The following is a 19,528-nucleotide window of genomic DNA, read 5'->3' as shown; positions in this document are numbered from 1 at the left end:
GCCTTAGCATATCTTTAGCATATTACACTTTGATTGGTTGAACAGACGGTTGGCTTTTATTATATAGAATACATTAAATGCAATAATTTACAACATCTGTTTTATTTCATTGTTAATGTGTTGAAGTGCATGTAAATTCTTTGTTCCCTTCAGAACCTTAGAAGTTTCAGAACCCCTTGCTATCTTGTTTAGACTATGACTATTTTTTAAAGTAAATCTCGTTACAGATGGAACAAATATAAAAGACAGACAAACTCTTACAAATTCTGAATTAATGTTTTTAAATTTAATAACTTCACTGTACAGTAGGTCCTCAAGTTATGTTGGAGATTTATTCCTATGGCGCGATGTAACATGATTTTCACCGTAAGTTGGAACCTACCTACATAAACACCTACATCACTCACATGGAGCACATGCACAGCAGTAATGAAGTGAAACAGTAAAAAAAATTTAAAAGAAAGTTAACAATTTTTTACCTTTACTTGTGGTAAATAAATAATAAAAAATATAAAGCACATATGTACATACGTCGAAATGACGGAACTTTTCTTTTATATAAATAAATGGGAGATGGCAATGTAACCACAAAACAACATACATCGAGTCTGACTTAACCCGAGGACTGCCTGTATTGGGTTTTAATTGTTTATCTTTTTCTTCTATGCACTGTAGAAACTTCTAAACATTCAAATCCCAAAGTCAGCAAGGTAAAGCTGAAACATAATTTTTGTTAAGGTAAATCTAAATAAGGGTATGTAACTAAGGGATATATCTATCAGATTTGTCCTTACAAAGAAAGAGCACTCATTGTGCTCCCTAACTCCATTCATACACCTATGTTCAAATAGACTTACCTTCTGGCCAATCCAAAATCAATAATTTTTATTTGTTTAGTATCCCGATTCACACACAGGATATTCTCAGGCTGCCAGGAGAAAGAGACACATTAGCAATGAAAACAACCATCATTCACTCAAATTGTCCTTGAACCACGACTAAAAATACAACGATGCTCAGGAAAAACATAGCAGGCCTTTCACTTTGGGGCTGGCTTGTCTGTGTGGGTATTTTCTCCTTTAATTATGTGGTAGACGAGGTTTTGGGTACCATGCCAAACTTGCATTACCCCGCCTGTTATCCCCCCTGCTCCTGCAGTTTACCATGATGTGAGGTCAGGCAGGAGGCCTCCATGAGGGAAGGAAAAAGGGGACTGCTTCAGTACTTTCCAAATGCACTGTGGGGGCTGTCTCAGACCTGACATCTGACCCCCTAAAATTATGAAGTATGAATTTCCCTTCTTGGAGGAATATTTTACCCAAGGATTTATGAATTCTAAGAGAAATGGCCTGATTCATTTAAACAACCACCCTGAATATGCAGTAGAATATGAATTCTCCGACCTCCAGATTTTCCTTTATGCTTTGGTCTATGAGAAAGTCATGTGTCAAAGGAAGACTTCCCCCATTTCATTCTTCATTCTCTGCAATTCCAAAGTTTTACTGAGTTGGGTCTCAATGCCTAACACCCTTGACTAAGTGTTCCCTTGGAGTTTGACTCTGGGAACACTTAGCCCTGCTAATCCGACAGTCTTGGGGTGAAGAGGGAGAAACGTAGATAGTAGCACTAACTGTTTACAGAATGTCTTACACATGTACCTACATTTGTTAGGACAGAAAAGCTTAGGTCAGAGAAATATGAGAGATTTAATTTAAAGTTAAGGTTATCCATAAAAGAGAAAATTTTCAACAAATTGCCTGGATTCTCAAGCTCTAATCCATCCCAACTCTTCCCTTATTGCTGGGGGGAGGAGGGGGACCATGAGCTGAGTAATTGAATACTTAGGATCCCATGTCCCATCCTTTAGGTGGGATCCTGTCTGGGTGGAGAGGAGGTTCAGATGAGATCAGAAACTCAGAAAACACTTTATGAAATAACATAGTCCATTTGGTTAGGTATAATGTCTTTGGAAGATCTTTTCTAAAATATCTCTAAAACAGATGTTTCTGAGAAAAAACTTTTGAGAAGTTTGTGCCATATAAGAACATTTGGTTTTATGCTTAAATAACTGATCAATCATGTATAAAGTTATCTAGTTGTCAGCCTACTATGACACCACACACAAAATTGTTTGCAGAATGTAAAGAAGCAATTTCAAGGGCACTTCAAAAGTTATTTTTTTCTAATTATGGAATTAAAGTATATTCATTGAATAAGATTTGTAAAACAGAGAAAAATATAAAGGAGAGCATTTTTAAGTCACCTCTAAGCTCCTCTACACATGATAAGCACTCAATATTTTTGGCCTTTTTCCTTCCAAGGAGCTTTCTGAAAGGATGACTGGTCTTTAATGGCCTGTCCAGCTGCTGCCTTTATTATTATCTTTACATACAAGTCGTAGCCTAAATTATTCACTGCAAGTCCTCAAGTCAACATTATGGAGCCACATATGAAGTTGTCTGACTTATGATAGGTCGGGTCCTAGTTCCAGTTGCCAATCAAATCCCTTTAGAGATATCTGCAGAATATCCATACTCAATGAAATGCTCCATGAAAATACGCATTCTCAAACTCAGCTCATAGCTGAGGGCTTTGCTAATGATTTTTAACCTTTGACTTTGCCATTTTATATACCACTTACTCCTGCCCTGTGAATGGGAGAGGCAGAGCACATAAATCAAAACAGCGAGGGAAGACAAGTTATAGGAGAGAGGCCCATGGGAAACTATTTAAGGAAGTTAAGTGTATTTACTTCTACAACCCCTGGTGACTTACCATAGATGGTATGTTACATAGAATACTTTATCTCACTGCCAAGCTGTGTAAACAGAACAACAAGAAAATGTGCCACACAGAAGATACATTTCATGATGCTCAGCCGGAATATCAGAGCTGGTCAATTATTGGCCCTGGGTCTTTCATTGGTTGTAATTAGCTACAACCTAGGGACTTCATAATGGGAGAGAAATCAAAAGGGAAGGGTCATCCTGGACAGTGTTGCTCAATGGTTGAGCATCAATCTATGAACCAGGAGATCACAGTTCAATTCCCAGTCAGGCCACATGCAGGAGGCAGCCGATCAATGATTATCTCTCATCATTGATGTTTCTATTTCTCTCTCCTTTTCCTTCCTCTCTCTGAAATCATTAAAAACATATTAAGAAAACAAAAACAAAAGTAGAAGGGTCATTGAATAAGAGAAGAAAGGAAGGCATCTTGGATTCCCACTGCTTACAGAAACTTTCCACCATTTCCAGCATTTTCTCACTACTCTTCTGGCTGCCCTGTATCCCAGACTGCCATTGGTTTATCCTCAGTGCTCTAGCATGCCCATCAAAAAACAAAGCCCTAAAGTCCAGAGCTGCCTGAGTGAGTTTCAGAAGAATGCTGGGGACTCCTGGAGAGTTGAAAGGCTTGGCTACTACAAGGGTATGTTGACCTAGTAAAATCCTCCCACCTATTTAGCACATAATGACAGGGACACAACAAGGGCACCATGTTGGTGATGGTGGTGTTGGTTTTAATTCTAAACTTTTAGGGAAATGATCTCCATGTGGATTCCTTTAACACAGACAAGTTGCAAGAATCTAAGTAGTAGTCTCCAAAGAAGGAGAATGCAAATATTAGTGGGTGACAGAAGTTAGAAATGGAAGGGGAAGGTTAAGAATCTGGATTTTTATTAATTACTTAATATGTACTTAGTGACAGTCTCAGTGTCCCAAGCTGGTATATAGTGTCTGACAGGGCCCTCTGATTCACACAAGGGGAAAGGTCGGGATATAAAACATGTTCTACCTTCAGGTCCAGATGAAGAATGTACATCTGATGCATGTGTCGTATTCCCTCACATATCTGCTTGATGAACAGGATGGTGTCCAACTCAGTCAGATTGTAGTTGTTGTCAAGGATCCGATCAAACAGCTCACCTCCATCCACACTGCAGAAGGGAGAGGAGTGAAGTCCTAAGTCTTGATTCCTTCATGAACATGTTTTCCTTGCAGCAGATTGGTGTGTAAACTCCTCTAGCTCTTCCAATAAAGGTGTGCACACAGTTCTTTCTTTGCCTTCTTTGCTATCTCAGTTAGATGACTCTTAGGTTGAAGGCCTTTGTCTTACCTGCCATCAGTTTTACAAAGTCACAAACTCCCTTTCATGCAGTGGTTGCTGCTCTGGAGTAAGTCTACATCTACCATTTTCTAACAGACATGGAAAATAAAGAGGCCTCTAAGAAGGCAGGGAGGGAAATTATAAACACCAACTGAGGGTTAGACAGGGTCTCCTCAGATTAATTTTAGTGATAAAGTGCTTCTATGTGGCTGATGGTAAATATTTAGTATTCAAAATTCCTTATTAAACAATGATAAAGAAAATCCCAAATGAGGAGAAAATGAACTGAATCACAATACTTATTCACTTTCTAACTAAACACTAAGTTTTAGAAAGCTGATTTTAAATGGAAGTTTTTTAGCCCTAATTATTAAGAGTTTGACATGGACAGTAAAATGTAGTTCAAACATCACTATCCTCCAAATCAACCAGAATAATATTTAAGCTGGATTTTTTACAGCATAGCTTACATATAAAGTTAGATGTATGTTGCTTTTCTACTTCTTATTAATCAAATCATATATGGAAATAGCTATTTCTAAGTAATGTCCTTTCTGAAACTGATGAGATTATCAGAACCAGTGGTACACCAAGCACCAAGCATGGATCTAGAAACTTCGGCGATAGGACAGAGCACCATGGTCACAGGTGCTGCGGGTCTCTCTCACATGGTGCACAGCTTTGCAGGGGAGTGGAAGAGGGAGCAGAAGGGAACACATACTACTCCATGACCAGGACGATGTCATTCTTAGACTCGAAGGCATCGTAGAGCTGAATGAGGTTCACGTGATCCAGCTGGTTCATGACAGTGATCTCATTCTTCACTTCATCCTGAGAAGAGGGACAGGCACTCAGTGAAGTGAGGATAACAGTAAGGAAACACCCACATGGCACAGCCTTTACCTTATCCTTCAGGCCTCTAGTCTTGATGATCTTGGCGGCCAGCTTTAGACCTGTTGCTTTCTCTTCACACTTGTGAACCTGGCCAAAGCGCCCCCTGCCAAAGAAGAGGACAAGGTGCAGCTTGAGGCTCTATCCCCACCAGAACCTGGCTTTAGTCACTGCCAACTAGATGAGGCAGTTGCCCCAAGCATTTCTCCTTTTGAGTTTGAATGAGCAAACCTGTTAGTGCATCTACAGTAGCCAATAAAGTTCTACAACAGTGTCAAGGGGTGGTCTGTGGGTCACTGGATCAGAATCTTCTGGGGGTAGAAATACATGTTTCACAGCTCTACCCCAGACCTACTGAGACAGGATTCTGGGATGAGGCCCCAGAATCTGCATTTCACAACATTTCGTGGGTAATTCATATGCACCCTAAAATTTGAGAACCTCTCTTATAAAGAAATTAGAATTGTTCCGAATACATAGAAATATAATAAGCTAGGCTTTGTAAGCATGTGAACAATACAAGTTATGAACAGGCACATCATTGTTGTTGTTTTTGGAAATGCACATAAATAAATAAATAAGAAGTAATAACAGGAGAGAAACCAAGATGGCGGCATAGGTAAACACCTAAACTGCTGCCTCGCACAACAATATCAAAACTACAACTAAAAGACAAAATGGACACCATCCAAAACCACAGGAAAGCTGGCTGAGTGGAAATTCTACAACTAGAAGAAAAAAAGAAAGCACATTGAGACTCAGAGGAGCTGCAAAAGGCTGAGGTATGAAGACTCGCACTTGGAGAGGACGGGTGGCTGTGGGCACGGGCAGCTGAGTGCACGGCTGGCTTTCTAAAGCGGGAGGGAGAAGGAAGCTCCCGACTGCACTGAACTCCAGTCCTGGGTGAGATACTGGGAAACCAGACTCATTCGGGGGGAATCTGGACTGTCAGGAAAAGAGAAAGCACACTGAGACTCGGGAGCTATGCAGGGCAGAGGTCTGGAGGCATGCACGCGCAGAGAGGACTGACTGCTGAATGCACTGGAGGCTGAGTGCACAGCTGGCTTTCTAAAGCTCCTGACTGTGCTAAACTCCAGTTCCAGGCGAGTTTCTGGGAGCCCAGACTCATTTGGGGAGAAACTGGACTGTCTGGCAGTGGGCGAAACTTGAGGGCGGCTTTCTCTCAGAGGTGCTTGCAGCGATTACCGAGGGACACTGAGACCCAGGGGCCTCATAGGGCAGGGCTAACGGGAAGCCAAGGCTGTCTGCTCCACCCTGAAACTCCGCCCAATCCAAGCTGAGCACAGAGGCTTTTGCAATTTTGCAAGTCTTATCTCATAAGAGTGTCTCCAGCTCAGAAGTTTTCCCAGCATAGACACAGCTGATCCTCACAGCCAATTGGCCTGGAGGTCAATTCCTCTCAGTGATACCAACAATAAGGAAGACTTAACTATAACAAGGCTGAGCACACAGTCCACAAAGGGATGCACCAAGAGTGTCCACCTCAGGTAACTGGGGAGGCTGAGCCACTGTGCCCTAGAGGACACCTACCACACAAAGCTACTCTACCAACTCATGGAAGCAGCAAAAATGCGGAGACAAAGAAACAGATTGCAAATGAAAGAAATGGAGGAAAACAAATGACTGGATATAGAGTTCAAAACCACGGTTATAAGGTTTTTCAAGAATTTCCTAGAAAAGGCCGATAAATTTAGTGAGACCCTTGAGGATATGAAAAAGGACCAACTAGAAATTAAACATACACTGACTGAAATAAAAAATATTATACAGAGACCTAACAGCAGACTAGAGGACCGCAAGAATCAAGTCAAAGAGTTGAAATACAAAGAAGCAAAAAACACTCAGCCAGAAAAGCAAAAAGAAAAAAGAATCCAAAAATTTGAAGATAGAGTAAGAGAACCTCTGGGACAACCTCAAGCGTACCAACATCCGAATTATGGGGATACCAGAAGAAGAGAGAGCAAGATACTGAAAACCTATTTGAAGAAAATGACTGAAAACTTCCCCCACCTGGTGAAATAGACTTATCAGTCCAGGAAGCGCACAGAACCCCAAACAAAAGGAATCCAAAGAGGACCACACCAAGACACATCATAATTAAAATGCCAAGAGCAAAAGACAAAGAGAGAATATTAAAAGCAGCAAGAGAAAAACAGTTAATTACCTACAAGGGAGCACCCATACGATTGTCCCATCTATGCAGGCCAGACGGGAGTGGCAAGAAATATTCAAAGATGAATAGCAAGAACCTACAACCAAGATTACTCTACCCAGCAAATCTATCATTCAGAATTGAAGGGCAGATAAAGAGCTTCACAGATAAGAAAAAGCTAAAGGAGTTCATCACCACCAAACCAGTATTATATGAAATACTGAAAGGTTTTCTTTAAGAAGAGGAAGAAGAAGACAAAGGTAAAGATAAAAATTATGAACAACAAATACATGTCTATCAACAAGTGAATCTAAAAATCAAGTGAATAAAAAATCTGATGAACAGAATAAACTGGTGAATATAATAGAATCAGGGGCATAGAAAGGGAGTGGACTGACAATTCTCTGGGGGGAAGGGGTGTGGGGGGGTGCGGGAAGAGACTGGACAAAAAGCGTATCTATAGATGAGGACAGTCGGGGGAGGTAAGGGCAGAGGGTGGGGTGGGAACCAGGTGGAGGGGAGCTATGGGAGGAAAAAAGAGGAACAATTGTAATAATCTGAACAATAAATATTTATTAAATTTTTAAAAAATCAATAAAGTATATCTTTTAAAAAATAAAAAAATTTTAAAAAGAAGTAATAACAATATTACATATAAGCACATATTCATATATATATATATATATACTTGTTTCTGAGCTTTTTCATTTATTTCATAGAGGAAGGGAGAGAGATAGAAACATCAATGATGAGAGAGAATCATTGATTGACTGCTTCCTGCATGCCCCCTACTGGGGATGATCAAGCACACAAGCTAGGCATGTGCCCTGATCAGTAATCGAACTGTGACCTCCTGGTTCATAGGTTGATGCTCAACTACTGAGCCACGCCAGCCAGGGCAGCATCTCTGAGCTTTTTGACACTTTAGCTTGGATATAAATGTATATACACTTTGTAAGACATCTTCTTACAAAGGTAATCACAGATAGCAATGCACCCTCATGAATAATTTTCCAGTCTGACTTGCTTGCTGTGATTCCTGATTTAGTAAAACAGACAGAACCCCAGTGCCTGCCTGTGCAATGATGGCCCTCATAGCAGGGGCCACAAGGAAGCTTCCCTTACAGCATCGGGAGCCTAAGGTCACTGCACTCTTAGAGGCCTGCAGAGGTGAGGGTCTTGGCAACAACCGAAAGAGGGAGGGTGATGACTACCACCACACCCCATGCAACTCAGCTACGCACCCCTGGCAGAAGCAGATGGGTCCATAAACAGCAAAGTGATAACTTGAATTCTAAGTGGCTGCTGATTAGTAAAATGTTTTTTCTCCTTCCCTAGATTAGCAAAAGCCCCCAGGACTGCCTGGCTTAGCAGAGGTGCCACATCACTTTTAACCTCAGAACTACTTCAACTTTCACATGATTTACTCTGCAAGTGCCTTGAATGGTGAGGCTGCCTCCAAGTATTCCTGCTGGCCCACCACACTGATAAACTCAAGCTAGCTGAATATACTAAGTTGGGATTATAAATACTCTTGAGGACACAGGTTGGGAGATAAACCCCAGTAAAATTCAGGGGCCTGCCACCACCAGCATGGGGGGGGGGGGGGGATCCAGTGATCCTCTACTAAAGTTGAAAAATAAATATCTGCATCTGGAACCTCTAATTACCAAAAAGGAGATACAGCCATTGATTATCTCTTTGCACTTTGAGGCAACAATATACACTTGACTGTGGTCCTCTAACTTATTTGCCAAGTGAGGTCTGGCAGCCAGTTTTGGGTGAAACCCAGACAGTAGATGACCAGCAGCTGGTGTGGATTGCAGTACAACCAAGAAGATCCAATGAGCTTCTCAAGGAGCCATTGACAGCCTTCACCAGAAACACAGCACCGGCGCTGGGGATTGTTTCAAAGCCTCTTCTGCCCAATAACTCCTCTCCTTTAGAGAAGCAGTGCTAGCTTGCTGCTGAAGACCCAGGCAAGCTGCTGCAAGCTCCATAACACCTACTGGTGTTTCAGAACCCCTGCTCCTCCCTCAGCGCATCCTCACAGTCCCGAGGGGAGTCCTGCAGGATCAGGTGCTGAGGAGGAAAGTTCAGGTGGTTCTGTGTGGTAGAGGGCAAAAAAATACAGAACGGGAAGAGAAAGAAGCGACTTTACAAATGTCAACCATACCCCCAATAGCCAGTCACAGAAACATGCATTACAGTAGCTATGGATATTTTCCAGTGTGCTGTTAAGTAAATTTTGTATGTATTTGCACAAATTTTCTGTTTTCCTCTTCCTATTTTATATAGATATGCTAATGGTAGTAAATTTTAGAATTTTGGCTTTAAATGGCAAGATATCATAGGGAATTGTGACTGAAGCAGAAGAGGGAGGAAAGAGTAATGACTTCGGGTCCCTGATGGACTCCACTCTACCTTCTTCAGGGAAAGACTGTGCATTTATTTTTTTTAAATAAATCTTTATTCAGATTATTACAATTATTTCTCCTTTTTCTCCCCATATCTCCCCTCCACCCATTTCCCACCCCACCTTCTGCCCTTACCTCCCCACCACTGTCCTCATCCATAGGTGTATGATTTTTGTCCAGTCTCTTCATGAACCCCCCATACCCCTTTCCCCCTGAGAATTATCAGTCCACTCCCTTTCTATGCCCCTGATTCTATTATATTCACCAGATTATTCTGTTCCTCAGGTTTTTAATTCACTTGATTTTTAGGTTCGCTTGTTGATAGATATGTGTTTGTTGTTCATAATTTTTCTCTTTACTTTTTTCTTCTTCCTCTTCTTTAAGAATACCTTTCAGCATTTCATATAATACTGGTTTGGTGGTGATGAACTCCTTTAGCTTTTTCTTATCTGTGAAGCTCTTTATCTGCCCTTCAATTCTGAATGATAGCTTTGCTGGGTAGAGTAATCTTGGTTGTAGGTTCTTGCTATTCATCACATTGAAAATTTCTTGCCACTCCCGTCTGGCCTGCATAGTTTCTGTTGAGAAGTCAGCTGACAGTCATATGGGTGCTCCCTTGTAGGTAATTAACTGTTTTTCTCTTGCTGCTTTTAATATTCTCTCTTTGTCTTTTGCTCTTGGCATTTTAATTATGATGTGTCTTGGTGTGGTCCTCTTTGGATTCCTTTTGTTTGGGGTTCTGTGCGCTTCCTGGACTTGTAAGTCTATTTCTTTCACCAGGTGGGGGAAGTTTTTGGTCATTATTTCTTCCAATAGGTTTTCAGTATCTTGCTCTCTCTCTTCTTCTGGCACCCCCATAATTCTGATGTTGGTACGCTTGAAGTTGTCCCAGAGTCTTCTTACACTATCTTCAACTTTTTGGATTTTTTTTTTTTGCTTTTTGCTTTTTCAGTTGAGTGTTTTTTGCTTCTTTGTATTTCAATTCTTTGACTTGATTTTTGTGTTCCTCTTGTCTGTTTTTGGGTCTCTGTATAATATTTTTTATTTCAGTCAGTGTATGTTTAATTTCTAGTTGGTCCTTTTTCATATCTTCGAGGGTCTCGTTATATTTATTGGCCTTTTCTAGGATATTCTTAAAAAGCCTTATAACCATGGTTTTGAACTCTATATCCAGTCATTTGTTTTCCTCCATTTCTTTCATTTGCAATCTGTGTCTTTGTCTCCGCATTTTTGCTGCTTCCATGAGTTGGTAGAGTAGCTTTGTGTGGTAGGTGTCCTCTAGGGCACAGTGGCTCAGCCTCCCCAGTTACCTGAGGTGGACACTCTTGGTGCATCCCTTTGTGGACTGTGTGTACAGCCTTGTTGTAATTAAGTCTTTATTGTTGTTGGTATCACTGGGAAGAATTGACCTCCAGGCCAGTTGGCTGTAAGGATCAGCTGTGTCTATGCTGGGAGAAGTTCGGTGCTGGAGACAGCCTTATAGGATTAGACTTGCCAAATTGCAATAGCCTCTGTGCTCAGCTTGGATGGGGTGGAGTCTCAGTCTTGGCTTCCCGTCAGCCTTGCCCTTGCGCGCACGCGCGCGCCTTCAGACCTCTGCCTTCCCGGCTCCCGAGTCTCCGCCCAAGAGTCCAGACTCCCCCCACAAGAGCGTGGGTCCCCAGGGGCTCGCCTGGAACTGGGGTTCACTGCAGTCAGAACTGGGGCTCAGTGCAGTCAGGAGCCTCTGACTCCCTTCCACTAGGGAAAGCCTGTGGCAACCTCCGCAGCCTTTGTGCGCACTGGCACACGCGCGCCTTCAGACCTCCGCCTTCCCTGGCTCCTGAGTCTCCGCCCAAGAGTCCAGATTCCCCCCACAAGAGTGTGGGTCCCCAGGCGCTTGCCTGGAACCGGGGTTCAGTGCAGTCAGAACTGGGGCCCAGTGCAGTCAGGAGCCTCCGACTCCCTTCCTCTAGGGAAAGCCTGTGGCAACCTCCGCAGCCTTTGTGTGCACTGGCACACGCGCGCCTTCAGACTTCTGCCTTTCCCAGCTCCCGAGTCTCCACCCGAGAGTCCAGACTCCCCCCATAAGAGCGTGGGTCCCCAGGGGCTCGCCCAGAACTGGGGTTCAGTGCAGTCAGAACTGGGGTTCAGTGCGGTCGGGGGCTTCCTTCCCCTTTCCGCCAGAGAAAGTCTGCCAGGCTCTCAGCCGCCCTTCCTCTCTGAGCGCACAAAGACCCTTTGCCATACCTCCAATTCTCTGTGAGCTTTTCTGTTTCCTTCTAGTTGTAGAATTTTCACTCAGCCAGCTTTCCTGTGGTTCTGGATGGTGTCCATTCTGTCTTTTAGTTGTAGTTTTGAAATTGTTGTGCGAGGCAGCAGTTTACCTATGCCGCCTATGTTTACCTATGCCGCCATCTTGGTTTCTTGGCCAAAGACTGTGCATTTAGATGTCCTTCCAACAAGTTATCCAGTGAAGAAAGTAATTGATTGAAATGGAGAAGAGTAATTAATACAATACGACATAAATGGAAAACCAACAGCAAGGATCAAAACGATTTAACACACGCTGCAAGAAATACACAGTGTTCTCTCATTTCCACAGTTTGTTTCTCGGTTTTCACACTTTGGACAGCTTCTCGACCTTCTGGTGACTCATAGTGGCTCTCTCTCCTCTCAGACAATGCAATACGGGAAGCAAAGTGGATAATTAATGTGGAATTTAATGCCCACATCAATTTCTGGCATCTGTGATGCTTAAAATCTCTTAAAATGTTTGTTGATGACATTTCTGATTCTCAGGTCAAGACTGGCAAATATTTAGAAACCCTCCGGATCTTTAAAAGTTCTCTTTTTTGTTGTTGAAAGTGTGTTAAGATAGAGCATGACTTACCCTCCTAAAATTTCTGTTCTGCTCACAGTATAGAGACTGTTGACTGCTGTCTGTTTGGCTGTTACAATCCGGTGATGAAAGGGTGCGGGAGGAGCCGGGCCGTCATCTAGAAGGTGAGAGGGAAAGGAGGGCCATCTGTTAAGCAGTCAGACTCTTTATAGCATCAAGCATTGGGCCTCAGAGTGAAATTTTGCTCATTTAATAATAAAATACAGCAGGCCATCTGTTTTATTCCTAATGATCTAGGGAGTACAACTTTTCATTTCATATTATGATCTGTGATTCATGAAGGTGACACCTGACATCTTTGAGAAAGAATGTCAGGACCACTAACCTCTGGTTCATACCATCTTCAGGACAACTTTTAGAAATGTCAACATAGTTGAAAATCTCCAACCCCAAGACAGTCCAAATAGGTTAGACTTCCAAGCCTATGGTCATTTTAGTTCAAACATGAGATATTGTTTGTTCCATTTTTTTTAGTACCACAAATCTATTTTAATTAAAGCAGGGAGGAAAAAAAGTGAAAAGTTTCTTCATATCATTAAAATATTTGAGATTATTACATATTACTTTCCAAAATATTTTAGCCTTTACTTAAGATACTTAAGGCACAAATATGAGTTTTTTCTGGCTGGAAATAAAATGCCCAGTAAAACTGGCTAAGTATATATTCCACAGCTCTCAAATTTCTCCTGCTTTCTACCTTCTAGCCTAAGGGTTTAAACTCTAGTCCACCTCAGGATTGATTCTGAAATACAAAATTATATTTTCCCAATATTCTCTTCACTTTTCCATGATTGCTGCTGTTAAAGCTTTCTTGCTACAAACCTATTCATTTCCCCATTTACTCATCTACTGCACATACCTGCTTACATGCATACAAAAGATACAAAAGAGGTAAATAGATAATAACTCTGCTTTCAAATATTTACATGTATTCAACAAATAATTCTTAAACATTTATCTTTTGTTAGGCACTTTTCCAAGTGTTAATATTTTTAATTGAGATAATGTAAGTCTGGGAATTTGATTTGAAATGGACATTCACCTCTCATACCATAAATATGCAGAAAAATAAAGTCATGAAAAAATTCTTCCAGTGGCATTCTTCTCTTCAGACTAGAAAAAGTGATAGAGTTACAAACATAAATGGCATCAACACAGCCTAATGTCTCCTTCAGGCTGTTGGGCTAAGTTAAATTTAGTCAGAAGTGCTTGCTGAAAAAGTTAAGAAGCTTTAGAGGTTAAAACAAAAGCCGTTTCCTACCCAGTGGAGTCACCAGATCTTGCTGTCTGGAGGTCTTAAATCCAGGGGACCCCAGGGGTTTGGCCTTTTAAGTTCCCCTGGACTGGTCTGGTTTCCTGTGTCCTTCTCAGTGTGCATCCCTCACCTGTCCCACTACATCTCCTCTGCTCTTTTTGTTGTCCTCTTTGCTGATGACGCGCTCCTCCACCACTCTCTGCTTACTACTGCCAGCATGCTCTGTCTGCTCAGCGCTCGGGAAAATGGGTCCTACTGCTGATTTTCTGAGGATTTGTGCTGTGGAAATGGCTTTTACACTGCTGACACACCTGGAGAATAAAACTTAGCTGCAACTCTCAAAATTTTGGGAAGGAAACTTTTAGGTAGTCAAATTTCTTAGAACTAAAGCTTCCTCAGAGTGGTGTTTTGGTGAAGAAACCTAAGCTTTGTGACAGATAGGCTGTGATGTCAGTGTTTGGGGATAAAATGGAGCAGTATGCTTCCCCATCAGATCTGAGTGCCAGAATGATGGATGTAGGCAACTAGGATCCCAGAGAACCTCCCTAATGACTTCATTGGGACCCCAACTTATTCCATTGAACCTTTACAAAAACAGTCATTTCATGAATATGTAACTAACTTGATCTTCACTTATTCACTTGCTTCTTTTATAAAAGAGAGAAATGACTAAATTAAAGCTTAATAAAAGAAGTAATAATCTTTGTGGACATTCACAGCAATGAGAGTAAGCCTTTTTTGGTGAAGGAATTGACCTAATTTCCATTTGCAGCAGCTCCAGATCTTAGGAAGCACACCTTCCCAGTGATGGACTTTCTTAGTAAACATAACTGTTTATGTTTAATTCTTGGAAAATTAGACTTCTCCATGATTAGATTTCAAACAGTGTTTAAAATAAAATAAGAATTATATCTTAAACCAATTTTTTAAAAAATACCACAGATGTTTGGATTCTTTTTGTTCCAAATAGATTCTGTGGGTCATTATAACACTAGAGGCCCAGTGCACGAAATTCGTGCATGGGGGGGTGGGTCCCTCAGCCCAGCCTGCACTCTCTCCAATCTGGGACCCCTTGAGGGATGTCCAACGGGCAGTCGGACATCCCTCTCACAATCCAGGACTGCTGTCTTCCAACTGCTCACTTGCCTGCCTGCCTGATTGCCCCTAACTGCTTCTGCCTGCCAGCCTGATCACCCCCTAACCACTCCCTGCAAGCCTGATCAACACCTAAATGCTCCCCTGCTGGCCCGATTGCCCCTAACTGCCCTCCCCTGACAGCCTGGTCCCCCCCAACTGCCCTCACCTGCAGGCCTGGGTCCCCCCCAACTGCCCTCCTCTGCCGGCCTGGTCACCCCCAACTGCCCTCCTCTGCTGGCCTGGTCACCCCTAACTGCCCTCCCCTGCTGGCCTGATCACCCACAACTGCCCTCCCCTGCAGGCCATCTTGTGTCCACATGGGGGCAGCCATCTTTCACCACATGGGGACAGCCATCTTGTGTGTTGGAGTGATAGTCAATTTGCATATTACTCTTTTATTAGATAGGATAGGATAATTAATTGTAATTGGCTACATAGTGACCTGCATTTGTGAAACTTTGCAGTTGAAGAGTGAATCAGTAATCTATTTATTACTCAATCCTCATAATATTTGGAGGGAAATAGGCAACTTCTCAGGTATAAATGGGTAGGTAAACTTTTTAAGAATTAGATTTAACTTACAAATAAATCTGATCCTTGTTCAATTCTTGATCTTAAAAAGGATGTGCTCTATATTGCTAAAAATAAGAAAATTTTACTTGATCTTTAAAAGATATTGATTGATGTGAGTACTATTAATCATTATTTTGTCTTTCCATTGGTAGGAGGCTTAGAAAATAATACAATGCATGAACATGTCACAGGCATGAAGAAAAAGTAATGGCAAAAAACAAAACAAAAAAAAAACAAAAAAACAAAAAAAACATGGCCAAAAAAAATCTACACAGGTGAATACTGGTTTTTAAACCATTGCTTTAAACTTAATTCAGCTATAAGTTTGCTATGGCCATAAATTGCAATGGCACATGTATCTACAAAGAACATCAGTATAGATGTATAGTGTTTTTACCCCTACCTTTCACAGAACTGATCACCATTAGTTTTATCAACACTTTGCTTTTTATTTGAACACTTGTCCATCACTGTCTCACTTGCAATAGATGATCCCCCTTTTTTCTCAGGGTCTCTTTCATTAGTCTCTTCCTTATAATGAAACCCATTTCCCTCCCTTTTGAACACTAGACATTCACTTTCATTCACAGTGGCTTGCTTATCACCTCCTGCACTGTTCTTTGCTTGTTGACACAGTCTCTCTGTGTATAAAATGTCTCTTCCACCTGTATTTTCTCTTGGTTCTATGGACTTTTTTAGAGCAAAATCTTCTATCTTGTCTTGTGCTTTTTTTGCATGAAATGTGGACAAACTTCTCTGAACTAGAGAGGCATTGGTCTTCTCAGCATTTTCCTTGTGGAGTTTATTAACCTTTTCTTTGTCAGAGGAAGGCTGGTTCTTCTGAGAAGATCTTTCTAACAGCCACCACTGGACACAAATACTTTAATAGAGGATGTGTATGATCAGCATCATTTTGTCTTCATATAATGGCATCTCTGTTCAGCTTTGTCTTTATCAGCAGTTAAGAGTTTTTGAAAAGCAAAGTATACGTGAACATGACCAACTGACTAACCAATGGGTTCCCCAAGATTTTCTAGTTGGTAGCTAGTACCCAAAGCCAATCAAATAAAGGTATTCAATTGCACTTCTCCCGACATGTGGCTTTATGAATGTGTAACTTCCTCTGAATAAGAACAACAGCAACCTGACTTTTATTACAGAACTTTCTTTATCCATAGATATCTGGTCTTCTGAAGCTGTTACCTGTGGGGACCAATGTCCTCTTGCCTTTGACAGGTGCCATTTCTTTCAGGTTGGGATATGACCACACCTTCTCCTTAGCCTGTGGATACACAATTGAGTAATTGAGGTTACACATCACATCAGGGTTTCTCAGCCTAAGCAGTACTGACACCTGGGCTGGATAATTCGTTGTGGGAAATGCCATGAGCATTGGAAGACATTCAGCAGCATCTCTGGCTTCTACACCACATGCCAATAGTATCCTTCCTCCCAGGTGCAACATTCAAAATGTCTTTAGAAATTGCTAAATATCCCCTGGGGGTGAAATCACCCCAGACTGAGAACCATATATTATGTGATTAAAACACAGGAAAAAAAATAATAGTATTTAGAGAGCAGAACAGTCTGAATTAATGAAACTCTATATAGACTACAGTATTAGAAGACAAATGAACTCACTATTTTAAAAGAAATCCTGTAAAACTCTAGCACTGTTTATAGAAGAAGGCAAATTTTGTGAACAGATTAAAGGATATTGATAATATTCAAGTCACCCTCGACCTCTGTGTATATTGTCTTGATGTGGTTCATATTTCAATCAAATAAAAAATGAGAGGACCTATGTGACTGGTTTTATAAACCAGAAAGTAGAAGACTAAAGTAAGTTTTTATAAATGGAGCTTTTACATTGCTTAGAACAGATGGCCCTTTTCCTAAGCAGATAAACATTCTTCTCACAGTCCTGGCTTCTCTGAATTAGCTTAGCAAACCCTTTTTAAATACCACATAAAAGGTAAACCAATCCACCCAAATTATCCCAAATTCTAAAGTTATACATTATAAATTAATGAAGTTGTACAGATATCCAAAGAACCAGTCTTTTTCCTTTGGGAAGAGAGCAAGCTTTGCCTCAGGGTGAACTGAATGCATGAAATGCCATGTAAGTGCAGTTCACAGACATCAAGACAAACTGCAAATGCGCTTTTAAACAACCCAAAGGGCAACTCCATAGGTTGAGCACTTCCATCTTTCTGACAGGGACCTTGAAACACAGAGGCGTGCTTACTAAATCTGTTCTAAAACAAAATTAGACATTGCAGCCTAAATTGTAACTTTCTCTTTTAAGTCAAAGTGTAGGGATGATAGACGCATATTTCTTTCTTTGCACGAAAAATGCCCTTCCGCTTGCACAGCACTCAGCACACCTCCCAGCCCCCAACCCCCAACCCCCAAAAGCCTGGTATCTCTTGCAACATTTTATTAAACTTTTTTTTACTTTTTGCCTCTAATGGGCAAAAAGACTGATGTATCTTTGAATTCCTGGTGTTTACCCCAGAGATTGAGACATAGTGATAATAATGATGATAATGGTGACTAATATATACCAAGCAATGACTGCATACCAGGTGCTATTCTATACGGGTTACATTATTAACTTAGTCGGTCCTCATAGAAACCTTTGGGATAGATACTATTAACTCTATTACATAATGAAGTTGGGTAATTTCCCAGGGTTACATAGTCCAGAAGTGGTATAACCAGGGTTCTAACTCAGGTATCTAGTCAATCTGTGTTCTCAACTACTAAATTGTCAAGGTAGATTCCATTAATATTTATTGAATATCCACCACATAGCCAACACTACTGGAGATAAAAAATAAGATTAAGAGAGAAGGATATAAATAAAAACAAATTAGTAGAGTGAAGAAATATTTATTGGTCAAAAGATTAGAATTAACATGGAAGAGAGGCAAGAGAGAGAATTTAAGTCTAATTTTGAAAATATGTCCAAATTAGTAAAAAAAGGATAGTTTACAAATTTATCTTAAGCTACTTTATAACTTTGCCTTCAAATGCTTCTCTTTCAAAATGAAAACTCCTGGTGGACAGGCCTTGTGCTTCTGGGTTTGTTCTGGATGGCAGGAACATGATGGTCAATGCCTAAGTGGACTCTAATGACAACCGTTGTGTTTCAGTTCCTTTCAATCCATTCATGTGTAAAATTCAGAATTTGATTGTAAGACTGGAGTGATGATGGATCAGCATTTGCCTCTAAGGCTGTCTACAATGTCAGTGGCAAATGTCCACAAACTGGGCTAGTGTTCTTGGGGTCCAGCAGCCTGACTCGAGTCACAGGGGAAGCTGCCGTTCAATCCTGAGGAATATAAACAACCAACTTCCAAATGAGGCTGGTTTTTCCACCAATTGTATATCACATATGTTTTACCATTTAAATAATGTAAGGTCTTTCTTTATCCATTGCCTTGGTCTATTATACTTTCATTTCCCTATGTAATACTGACATCTAGAGGAACTTTCAACTGAAGAGATTCTAAAAAAAAACAGGCTGCATTTCTCCTTTTCTGTGTCTGGACAACAACTTCAATCTGAAGAGTTTTTACTTTGTGTTTCCCAGTTAGATGTGGAAGTCGCTAAAATAGGAAGCACATCTGTGGATCCATCTTGTTAGTTGTCAAAAACTGAACCTGTTTTCTACTGATTGCAGAGGACAGGATGATGCCATTAAACATGATGTTTCTGTAAAAATTTCTGCCACCCTCTGTTCAATAATAAAAACCACGTCAGACTTAGACAGTTTCCTCTGCTAAGTTCACACTGATAACCCAGACCAGCAGGAGGATCACAGTTCACTCATTATTCACTCACTTAGTCATCACAAATAGATTTGCATATGGATTCCTTTGTAACCATTGACCCATTCCTCTTATAATACATCAGTCAATTTAGAATGACATGGGAAGGTGACTTGGCCCAAATGCCCAAGTATTCGAAACACAGTTCTGCTCCTTGCAGTCTGTGCAGTTTCCTAGACTGGGATTCTCAGTGGGCTGTACGTAGCCAGAGAGTGTTCCAGGTCGTCTTTAGGGAGCATGAAGGAAATGTTTGAAACC

At 41.1% G+C, this 19,528-nt stretch overlaps 1 protein-coding gene across 2 annotated transcripts in view; it reads right to left on the bottom strand.

The window, feature by feature from the left end:
- MYLK4 (myosin light chain kinase family member 4) overlaps positions 1 to 19,528 on the bottom strand; it is a 101,002-nt gene that overhangs the window by 30,492 nt on the left and 50,982 nt on the right. For both annotated transcript variants that reach the window (XM_080655972.1, XM_080655971.1), the window contains exons 2-7: positions 16,638 to 16,716; positions 12,461 to 12,566; positions 5,011 to 5,104; positions 4,829 to 4,938; positions 3,796 to 3,937; positions 858 to 928 (exon numbers count right to left, since the gene is read on the bottom strand). In XM_080655972.1, coding sequence (XP_080512098.1) covers positions 858 to 928; positions 3,796 to 3,937; positions 4,829 to 4,938; positions 5,011 to 5,104; positions 12,461 to 12,566; positions 16,638 to 16,716 — 602 coding nt within the window. The remainder of the gene's footprint in view (positions 1 to 857; positions 929 to 3,795; positions 3,938 to 4,828; positions 4,939 to 5,010; positions 5,105 to 12,460; positions 12,567 to 16,637; positions 16,717 to 19,528) is intronic.

The sequence above is a fragment of the Plecotus auritus genome, assembly GCF_963455305.1.
Source record: "Plecotus auritus genome assembly, chromosome: 2".
Lineage (NCBI taxonomy): Eukaryota > Metazoa > Chordata > Mammalia > Chiroptera > Vespertilionidae > Plecotus > Plecotus auritus.
Note: the sequence above shows the minus strand (reverse complement) of the source record. Positions and strands in the feature narration are given on the sequence as shown.